Source organism: Capsicum annuum, chromosome 7 (assembly GCF_002878395.1).
Source record: "Capsicum annuum cultivar UCD-10X-F1 chromosome 7, UCD10Xv1.1, whole genome shotgun sequence".
In the NCBI taxonomy this organism is placed as follows: domain Eukaryota; kingdom Viridiplantae; phylum Streptophyta; class Magnoliopsida; order Solanales; family Solanaceae; genus Capsicum; species Capsicum annuum.
This window is the reverse complement of record NC_061117.1, coordinates 2,029,454-2,041,384: the sequence shown is the minus strand read 5'-3', so window position 1 is coordinate 2,041,384 and position 11,931 is coordinate 2,029,454. Positions and strand designations below refer to the sequence as shown.

The following is an 11,931-nucleotide window of genomic DNA, read 5'->3' as shown; positions in this document are numbered from 1 at the left end:
TAACAAAATTTAAAGTCTTAATTCTTTATTTAAAAAAAAAAATTCATGTCAAGTCAAAATCAGAAGATAAATTTAATGAAAGAAATAATTATCCCTTTTTTTTTTTTTCAAGGTTTTACCCCTGTACAATTTTACTTATGACGTTTTGCTTCACGAGAATTAATTTGATAAATCTTCAAAGCTCAATTGAATTAGATTAGTTTAATTTATTAAAATTTAAATTTAGTCAAAAATTATATAAAAAATACTATATATTGTAATCCATTTATATTAATGTGATGAAAAAATTCGTATGAATATATTAATGAAATTATCGTCTATATAAATCGACTCTTAAAAAGCGAAACGTGACAGAAAGGGACTATATTTCTATTTTCATCTATATATATGTTAGATAGCCTCATGTTAACATAGATATATCATTTCACTTTCTTGAGAAACTCAACAAAACTCACAAACACAATCTTATCTTTATTATATTATTAAAGAAAGAAAAAACAAATTCTTTCTCTTTTTCTTATATAAAGATTTGTTCTTGTTCAAAATATTATTATTATTATTCTCTTTAATAGAAAGAAGATTTTGAGTACTTTTTTTTTTGTTTAACATGGAAGGTCCATTGTCAACATGGCCATGGAACAATTTGGGAACTTTCAAGGTACTTGAAGTTTTCTTTTCTTTTATTTCTTTTTATTATCAAAAATATGTGTTTTTTAAGATGAACTTTCGTCAGAAATATGCTCGTCGAAATTGTTTTTGAAATTATTTCAAATTTTAGATAGAATTCTGAATGAAACGTCCGTCACAAAAACTCGTGTTTCTAGCAGATTTCCTTTCTTTCATGGGAAAAAATTTCACAAATAGCCACTTTTGAACCCTAATAATAGAAAAATTAATGATTGTTTCGGAGTTTCAACTTTATAATCACTTTTTTCAACCCTTATAATAGAAAAATAGTAATTGTTTCTGACAACTTTAATTTAGTCGAAGATTATTTGAAATTTTAGATGGGATTCTAAATGGAACGTCCGTCCGAAAAACTCGTGTTTCTAGTAATTTTTTTTCTTTCATGGGAAATTTCTTTCACAAATAGCCACTTTTGAACCCTAAAAATAGAAAAAAAAAAAATAGTGATTGTTTTGGAGTTTCAACTTTATAATAACTTTTCAACCCTTATAATAGAAAAATAATAATTGTTTCTGACAACTTTAATCAAATCGAAGATTTTTTAAATTTTATACGAGATTCTAAATGGAACGTCCGCCAGAAAAACTCGTGTTTCTAGTAGATTTTCTTTTTTTCTTGGGATTTTTTTTTTCACAAATAGCCACTTTTGAACCCTAATAATAGAAAAATAGTGATTGTTCATGAGATAATCACTTTTCAACTCTTATAATAAAAAAATAATTGTTTTTGACAACTTTAATTTAGTTGAAGATTATTTCAAATTTTAGATGAATTCTAAATGAAACGTCCGTCAGAAATTTTTTTTCACAAATAGCCTATTTTGAACCCTTGTAATAGAAAAATTAGTGATTGTTTCGGAGTTTCAACTTTATAATCACTTTTCAACCGTTATAACAGAAAAATAGTGATGTTTCGGAGTTTCAACTTTTACAAGTGAAACTATACTTGTAGAACTTACAACTCCAGATCGATAGTTTATTTTTCGATTACGTTACTGAAAAGTGGCTAGCGCGTGCTATTATTATTATTATATTATCTAGAATAATATGTACTTACTTATTTCTTTTTTTGTTATTTTTGGAACAGTATTTACTATATGGACCTTTCATAGCAAAATGGTTTTATTCAAGATCACAAGAAGACAATAACATCAAAGAAACAACATGGTGTTTACATATTCTCATCATATGTTTTCTAAGATGTTCAATCCATAGTTGTTGGAATTCATTTAGTAACATGTTGTTCTTAACAAGAAATAGAAGAATAATCAAAGAAGGTGTCGATTTCAAGCAAGTTGACAATGAATGGGATTGGTAATTTTCTTGAATCTTGATTTCTATAATTCATTTGTAGTAGTTTTGAATTTCGTGGAATCAGTTAATGATGCTTGTACTTGTTTCTTTGTGTGTCCTATATTGTAATCCGTTAGGGTGTGGTCCTTCTTGAAACCCTGCGTGTGATCATATCACTCGACAGTCCCTTGGGGTATGGTCCTTCTCGAAACCCTGTGTGATCATATCACTCGACAGTCCCTTGGGTTGTGGTCCTTCTTGAAACCCTACGTGATCATATCACTCGCCCCATTGGCGGAGCCAGGATTTGTACTAAGGTGTTCAGAATTAAACATTCGAACTAGCTGAAGAAAGTTCAACGTCAACTATATATACATAAAAGATAATTTTAACCATATATAAATAGTATAATTTTTCATCGAAGGGGGTTCGGATGACCCCCTGAGCTAAAGGTGGCTCCGCCTCGCTTTGTACATCAAACGCTAAGTTAGAATTTTGAATTTGTGTAATTCATTTGCAATCTTGAATTTTGTGGAATCAGCTACTTATGCTTGTGTCAGTTTCTGTTGCCTATGTTACAACAACCCCTCGGGGTGCGGTCTTTCCTTGAACCATGTGTGGTCGCCAGATGCTTTGTGTATCGTCTGACGACCGCATAGGCGAAGTTAGAATTATAGGCTTATGAATTCTGAGTTCTAGAAAAATATATAGTTTGATAAGTTTTTGATAAATTATTTATATATATTAAGTGAACTTTAATGTAAATACATGATTTTTGGTTAAAGATACTAAATTATGTCGAATCAATTACTTTCTCCCCAACAATGGTATATTGAGGGGCGTAAATTTCTTAAGGACAGAATATTCATATACCATCAAATTAAATCTTTTTATTTTATGTTAATTATATTCATGCAATATTTTACATGATCAACAATTTTTTTTTTTTTTTTTCAGGGATAATTTTGTATTGCTTCAAGCTATGATGGGTTCATTAGGTTTCTACATGTTTCAAGACCAAATAAATCTTCCTTTATGGGATTTAAGAGGATTTTTGGCTATTATAATTCTCCATATTGCAATTTCAGAGCCACTTTATTATTTATTACATAAATGCTTTCATGGAAATTATTTATTCAATAATTATCATTCACTTCATCATTCTTCACCAGTACCCCAACCATTTACAGGTAAATTTAATTTCTTTACTAATTAAATAGTGTTAATTTAATTAATTAAATAGTGTTAATTTAATTTAAACACGTCATAATAGAATACTATATCATATGTACTTTTTTAGGTTACTAATTTCATTTATTACTATGAGTTATTATTTGTACTTGCTTTTAAATGTAAGATAACAAGAGGTAGTTGTCCATATTAAATGGAATTAGCAACATAGAAAATAAGGCAAAAATTACTGGTAGAGTCAGAAATTTAAATAATATGATTTTAAGAAAATAATAATTTATGTCACAGCTAGGATTTTGAACGGCGATGACTTAAAAGCAATTTCTGAACCCCTTTATCAGTATAATTTTTTGCGTCTACCTCTGTCCTTGCCTGCAATAAACGGTTAAACAACAATAATAATGTAAAAATATTTTTACCCTATCGATCGATATATATAAGATATATATATAAGATAAATCCACACTCATTGTATTTATTATTATTGTTTTATATGTTTTAATAAATTTTTAATTCCTTTTTTTTTTTTGTGGAAATTTCAGCTGGTCATGCTACATTTTTGGAGCATATAATATTAGGTGGAATTATTGGAATTCCAATTCTTGGATCTTGTTTATTGGGATATGGATCATTAACTATGATTTATGGATATTTGTTGATATTTGATTGGCTAAGATGTTTGGGACATTGCAATTTTGAGATTATTCCTCATCAATTATTTCAAGCAATTCCTTTTCTCAAATATTTAATCTACACCCCAACGTAAGTAAATTTTTTATTTTTTTTTTAAATAATTTATACATAAATTTTCGTTCGATTTATACGTCACGAGTTCAAGTCATAGTCATAGAAACAGTTATTAATACTAATATTAGAATATGTACATTGAGCTACTTTGTTTTTTCTTTTTAAAAAATTGTGCATAAATTGTCGTCAACATGTTGTACTAATATGATTTAATTATTGTTTTGATTTTAGAAAACTATATTTGCTTTTCAGTAATTTGTGCAGAAAGTTTTGTGTATCTTGGTTTTGTGGCCAATTATATTTTTTATTATTTCATATCAAATCTTAATAAAGTAGATTATTTTGACACGGGAGAGATTAATAAGACAAAAATATTTATAGGATCATTTTTATCTATATAGAAATATTTGATGGTTTGGAAAAAAAATTATTTATTACTTTTTAAAAGTTGAATAGTTTTATTGCAATAATTTATGAAATGATTAAGGGAGAGAAAAAGTGTTTTTTACATATCGACAAGGCATTAAATAAAATTATATGGTTGAAAAAAGGTGATGCCTACCCTCTGGTATAGATAACAAAAAACATTTAATGCCATAATAAAAAATTATTACTTTTTGAAAAAAAAACAAAAAACAAGTACAACCTTTATTTTTCTCTATTTTTTTTTTCTGATAACTCATATATTATTTCCCTATTTTTTTGGACATAAATTTGACAGGTACCATAGCCTACACCACACAGAAAAGGGGACCAATTATTGTTTATTTATGCCAATTTTTGATGTGTTAGGGAATACACTTAATCCAAAATCATGGGATATGCACACAAAATTAAGTGTTGAATCAGGTAATAATTGTATTTTTTTTTCTGTTGTTCGATATCCGTATTGAAATTTGATTAAAATTAAATTTATATCGAAATGTCCCAAATTAAACGGTGAAGCGGTTCGCTAACGAAGACAACTCTATATATAGGGTTTGAATCCGAGAACCCTAATTAAAGTCGAAGAAGTACTTACCACATAAAATACGTATATTTTTCTCTGTACGTTGTTCGATATCCATATTGAAATTTAATTAAAATTAAATTCGTATCGAAAAGTTTCAGATTAAACGGTGAAGCGGTTCCCTAACAAAGACAACTTTATACGTATAGGGATTGAACCCGAAACCCTAATTAAGGTCGAAGAAGTACTTACCACATAAAATACACATATTAATTAAATTTAACTTAGTTATTTACATAGGCAGTAGAAATGTAGAATTGACTATGCATATAATGTATTATATATTATTTTTTTTATATATATAATAAAATATATATTATTTATAAAAATTTTATTTTTTCGATTTAACCAAATTTTTTTTGGAAAAACCGAATTTTAAAAATTGAAAATTGAAATCAAAAAATCGAAACTAAAATTAAATTTTAATTTGAACCAAAATATGTCCAGCCCTATGCATATTTGTGAATATTACACTTTACACAAAGTAGTTGAGTTTATTTATTGTACAACAAGGATAACTTTGAACATCATTAAATGTTTTGTCATTTATTTATTTTAGTAAATAAATGAGACACCTATTTATTGCCAGTACAAAATCTAGTTGAATATAATTCTTTTTTTTGAAAATAGTTGAATAATTCTAAATGTATCTATTTGTACAAATAAAGTTCATATTTATTATCATAACTTATAAAGTTGTGTGTGAAAGTACAAGCAAAGAATTTATATGTACACATTAGTTATAACAAAATAATATTCTAAGTAGTATATGGCTTATGCTTTTTAAAGTAAACTTTTATCATAAATTATTAAATTAAAATTTTGAATCCGTCCCTATGTTATTATATTAACATTAATCCTATTTCTATTAATTGCAAATATTTGTTGTCGCTTTGTCATTGTCTGATTTTTATTCAACAAACTTCTTTCGACTTTAATTCTAAACTAACTTCTTTTTCCCATCGAAACTTATATCTTAATACATCTCGACCATTCGTTTTGTCGTCAATCAACCTATCACTCAATCACATGTCGCTTAGTTTGTCATCATCTGATTTTTATTCAACAAACTTTTTTCGACTTTAATTCTAAACTAACTTTTAGCCCATCGAAAACTTATATCTTAACACATCTCGACCATTCGTCCCGTCATTGATCAACCTATCACTCAATCACATGTTCGCTTATTTTGTCATTTTCTGATTTTATTCAACAAGCTTCTTTCGATTTTAATTCTAAACTAACCTTTTTTCCCATGGAAAACTTATATCTTGACACATCTCGACCATTTGTTCCATCATTGATCAACCTGTCTTAACACATGTCGACCATTTGTTCCTTCATCGATCAATCCATCTTAACACATCTCGACCATTCGTTCCGTCACCGATCAATCTATCTCAACACATCTTGACCATCGTTCCGTCATCGATCAACCGATCTCAATACATCTCGACCATTCGTTCCGTCATCGATCAACCTACCACTCAATCACATGTCTCTTGGTTTGTCATTGTCTGATTTTTACTCAACAAAACTTTTTTAGACTTTAATTCTGAATTATTTTTTTATTTTCAAATTCCACTAAATTATTTAATTTTTTTTTTTTTTTTTGCAGGTAAAAATGGTAGGGTGCCAGATTTTGTATTTTTGGCACATATAGTGGACATGAGTTCTGCAATGCATGCACCATTTATATTCAGATCATTTGCCTCAACTCCATTTTGCACTAGGCTCTTCTTGATACCTTTTTTGCCTATAGTTTTTGTGACCATGTTTGTCATGTGGGCATACTCTAAGGTCTTTTTAGCAACTTTTTATAACTTGAGGGGCCGATTGCATCAAACTTGGGTAGTTCCTCGCTTTGGTTTCCAGGTTTGTTAATATATCCTTTTGGTCCCTTCATTGTTTCTTTATTATACTTTCAGCTCTCCTACTTTTTTTTCATGAGGCGAACACGCGAATACATGATGTATGTATTTCGAGAATATACAATAGCTTTTGTTCAGACCATGTATATATATTAAGGAATAATTTTTTTTTAAAAAATTAAAATAATAATAAAAAAAATATATATATTAAGGAGTTTGCTAAAATTTTATAGATATTTCTCTGTGAACTCAGTTGTTATTGTATGTGAATTTAGGGTCGTTGTAGGAGCCATATACTTGAAATTCTGAATCTGTCTATGTTCATACACGTTAAGTTAACCATGGTTAAGTATAGTATTCTCTCTTTAATTTTTGATATATATATTTCGAGAACACATGATGTATGTATTTCGAGAATATACAAAGGCGAATCTAGCTTGTAACCTATTGGTTCACGTGAAATACAATACCTTTTATTCAGACCATGTATATACATTTAGATATTCGCTAAAATCTGAATTTAGGGTCATTGTACGAGCCACATACTTGAAATTTTGAATCTGTAGATGTTCGTACACGTATTTATAAATTAACCATGGTTAAGTATACGTATTTTCATTTTAACTTTTGAACTTCTAAGGTTAAATTGATTGATTTAGTGTAAACGCCAGAAGCAAGATAAATATTAATCGAACCGATCCTCTTGCATGTTCAGATACCATGCATATTAAACAGTATGATCATTTAATCTAAAAATTGACAAAATATACACTTGTATTTACTGAATTATATCTTCGACAATGTTTTATAATATATAGTTTATTGTTTATTTTCTTGAAATTAATTTCTTCTATTTATTATATTTTGAAGTGATATTAATTAATTCTCATTTATTTATTTTGTGTGACAGTATTTCTTGCCATTTGCTGCTGAAGGAATTAATAACCAAATTGAACAAGCAATTCTTAGAGCTGATAAAATGGGAGTCAAAGTTATCAGCCTTGCTGCATTAAATAAGGTATTTATTTACAAAAAAAAACAAAAAATCTTCTCTTTAAAAATAAATAAATAATTCTATTCTATTATATAAAATAATATCATGTGAGTATTTGTCATAAATTAATTAATTTTTCGTTAGTTCTTAACCTATATATCAAAATTCCCTTCCTTTTGTTTGTTTGAGTTTGATCAGAACCGATAATGTGAACAAACTCACGTAAACAGATGAAATTATAAAAATAAACCATCAATTAATTTTTTTTATCATGTTTCCCATATCTTAATTAATAAGAGTCATATAGCTATTACAAAAAAATTTGAAAATAGATGAAATTGCTTTTGATTCATGGAAATATAATAGTAGTTTTTCTTTGTGTGTGAGAAAATATTACGCGTATTAACTTGAAGTCGTTATAGAAATTCATAAATTTTAAATGATGAATTCTCTTCTGACGATTTTATAATTTTCATAAATTAAAATATTTATAAAAAATGTAGCAACGTACCTTTTATGCAAAGTCAAGTTTAACGTGTAAAGTATTAATAATATATTTGCATGTGGTGGACATTTTGGTAGGTTGAAACTTTTAAAAATTTGGTACATAACTTAAATTCCATTAATTATAAAAAATGGTGAACATATATGGGCGTAATCATTAATTAATCATTTATTATGATCAAAGTACTTAACCTACACTTCAAGGTAGTAATAGTGTTTGTTTATTTGCTCCATTATTTAAAAGATATAGAAATACTTTGATCTATTCACCACTAAAAAAAATTATGGTGGAATAAATTCTATGTTTAATCAGCGGTCTCTTGTTCGAATCATGCGAGTGAAAAAATGTGTTGTAGAAATACGTTATCAATTATAATCAGGTTATCAATTATAGTCGGCGTAGAAATTACCTGTAATCATATTTTGTATATATTGTTTTATACTAACGATGAATATAACTTGATTTTTTTTTTTTTTTTGGAAGAATTTAATCTGAATAGTTGCTCACTCAACCACGTAAACTTAAAATAACCACCAGATGTACTATACATATAATCCAGGTACAATATGACGTCGTTTAGTACAAGGATAAGAGATAATTAATACTGAGATTAATTTTAGGATGAATTTATCCCATATTTGGTTGGGATAAAATGCATGGAATAACTAATTCCGAAATTGTAGTGCTACTTCAATCACACCCAGGGGCGAACCTAGGTTGAAAATTGTGGTGCTCCAGCACCCGTTAAACCCGATGCAAAATAAGTATAATTATATAAGAAATATATAAAAATGAGTATAAGATGAAAAAAAAAAACCCGCGAAATCAAGAAGATAATTGAGTGTTTTGATTTTCATGCGGAATCTTAAAGCTTTGAGTGTCAATATATATGTCTAAATCTCCCGAGCATCCACGACTCCTAAATTCTTGTACACCTCTATCACACCTTGAAGGTGAGATAACTAATCCCTGAATAGCTAATCCCAGAATCAACACCTCGTTTCCAACCAAATGAACCCTATATATATTGTTAGAGTTTGCGACTCGAATTTTGTTGATCTGGCTCTGAAAAGATGGCGTTGCGATCCATGTTTGAGATTTTTTTGAGCTTAGGATTTGTTTGTACGCACGTATTATATAAGTGCGATCTAGTATTTTTTTTTTGGGTGGGTATACGTCATTGAGACTTTCGTCTCCTCCTTGTATTCCTCTCCATCATAGTGAATTTCCTCCTCCTCTGCCCGTGGTTTTTCCCATCAAGGATTTTCACGTAAAATCTGTATGTTCTTCTTGTTTTCTTTAGTTTATGGTATTGCTTATTCCTGTCCGTTTTATAACATGTATAATTGTGGATAATTTATTTTTCCGACTGGATTTTTTTTTTTTTAAACAGAATGAGGCACTAAATGGAGGTGGAACATTATTTGTGAACAAACATCCAAATCTTAAAGTGAGAGTTGTTCATGGAAATACATTAACAGCAGCAGTAATTCTTAAAGAAATTCCACAAAATGTTACTGAAGTTTTTTTAACTGGAGCTACTTCTAAACTTGGTAGAGTTATTGCACTTTACCTATGTAGAAGACAAGTTCGTGTACTGGTAAGTACTTCTCTATTTCGTTCGTTTCAATTTATGTGATGCACTTTATTTACGATTTGATAAAAATAGCTTAATTGCTAAGTAAAGGTTCACGTTTAGACGAGTTATTTAATAGGAGAAACAACATAAATTTCGATTGTTATTTTGAATAATTATTAAGTATTTCAATTTTGGGTCTGTCGAGATACATAATTAGTTCCCGATACATCCAATGAAGATAACTTTTTTTTTCTTTGTAAAGATACAAGACAAGTTCGTACTTGTATCTATCTCTCTATTATGTTCGTTTCAATTTACGTGATGCACTTTATTTACGCGATGATTAAAAATAGCTTAATTGATAAGTAGGTCGAAGTTTAGACGAGTTACTTAATAGGAGAAACAACGTATATAAATCCCGATAGTTTGGAGTTTAATTACATAAAATTTTGATATTTTGCATAATTACTGAAAACTTTGATTTCAGATCTGTCAAAATTAGCTCCCGATACATCTAATGAAGATAGGGAATATAAATTGTATAATATTTTGTTAATTTGGAAGTTACCAATTCTCATTTATAACTTTTTTTTTTTTCTTTTTAAATTGGAAAATTGCAGATGTTAACTTTGTCAACTGAAAGATTTCAGAAGATCCAAAAGGAGGCTCCTGTTGAATATCAAAAATACCTAGTCCAAGTCACAAAGTATCAAGCTGCCAAAAATTGCAAGGTATATATATTATTTATTTATTTATCAATTTGCAAATATTTTTATCATGACTTTTTCTATCATTATTTTCTTTTCATACTTTAAGGTCTATGTACAAATCATCCAATTTATTTTGTATAATTTTCCGATAAAGGTGTTTCATTTGAAATCCCTTTCTTTGGTTACGGCTCCGCCACTGCTCATGCGTCGATTATGTATTTGATAAAATAAAATAATTATATTGTCATCGTATAGAAGTTATATTCGATTGAAATTAGAATAAAAATGTGTTAATATTATTGTTGTTGTCATTGTCCTTTTTGGTTAGAAATACATTGTAGATACGTAGTTATTTGTTAGGTGACCTGATAGATAGATGAAAGTTATATTCACTTAAAATTAGAATAAAGTGAAAAAAATATGTTTTTTTTTTTTGTTTTTTCATCCGGTGTTCGGCACCCGCATTGGAGTCCGACTAATCCAGATTTGCGCCGAGTAAAGTCCCATTAGGGGGAGGGGGAGCTCTCCCTACCAAGGATTTTTCCAGGCCCATCCACTGCACTACATCCTTTGGTGGTGTTTCGTACGTTGTTGTTGTTATTATTATTATATTTTCAGCTAATTAATTTTTTATTTTGGCTTGTGATATTTATAGGCATGGATAGTTGGAAAATGGATAACACCAAGAGAACAAAGTTATGCACCAAAAGGAACACATTTTCACCAATTTGTTGTTCCTCCAATTTTGGCATTTAGAAGAGATTGTACTTATGGTGATCTTGCAGCTATGAGATTACCTGATGATGTTCAAGGAGTTTCTTCTTGTGAGGTATGTTCTAAACCCTAATTACTATTTTCGATTCGTATTATCTGTCTTTTAAGATTTTTACACGCCCTTTAAAACAGACGTTTATGATAAGATAATTTATCATCCAAGCACCCTTTTATCTCTCCTTAAACGTCTTACTTCTCTTCCAATTTATGTGGCCCTCTTGTGAGGTATGTCCTAAACCATAATTACTATTTTCGATTTGTATTATCTTGTCTTTTATACGCCCCTTAAAACAGACGTTTATGATAAGATAATTTATTATCTAAGCACCATTTTATCTCCCCTTAAACGTCTTACTTCTGTTCCAATTTATCTGACCTTCTTGTGAGGTATGTCCTAAATCCTAATTACTATTCCCGATTCATATTATCTGTCTTTTAAGATTCTTTCATGCTCCCTTAAAACAGACGTTTAGGTTAAAATTGTTTATCTAAGCACCATTTTATCCCCCCTTAAACGTTTACTTTTGTTCCAATTTATGTGGCCCTCTTGTGAGGTGTGTCCTAAATCCTAA

At 28.8% G+C, this 11,931-nt stretch overlaps 1 protein-coding gene across 1 annotated transcript in view; it reads left to right on the top strand.

Moving 5' to 3' along the window:
• The first annotated feature begins 411 nt into the window (after positions 1-411).
• The window catches only part of LOC107854254 (very-long-chain aldehyde decarbonylase CER3), a 16,164-nt gene continuing 4,644 nt past the window's right edge, over positions 412-11,931 (top strand). The window contains exons 1-10 of the mRNA XM_016699260.2: positions 412-658; positions 1,774-2,000; positions 2,937-3,169; positions 3,713-3,932; positions 4,639-4,766; positions 6,545-6,801; positions 7,708-7,815; positions 9,690-9,896; positions 10,496-10,606; positions 11,241-11,414. Coding sequence (XP_016554746.1) covers positions 608-658; positions 1,774-2,000; positions 2,937-3,169; positions 3,713-3,932; positions 4,639-4,766; positions 6,545-6,801; positions 7,708-7,815; positions 9,690-9,896; positions 10,496-10,606; positions 11,241-11,414 — 1,716 coding nt within the window. The 5' untranslated portion in view covers positions 412-607. The remainder of the gene's footprint in view (positions 659-1,773; positions 2,001-2,936; positions 3,170-3,712; positions 3,933-4,638; positions 4,767-6,544; positions 6,802-7,707; positions 7,816-9,689; positions 9,897-10,495; positions 10,607-11,240; positions 11,415-11,931) is intronic.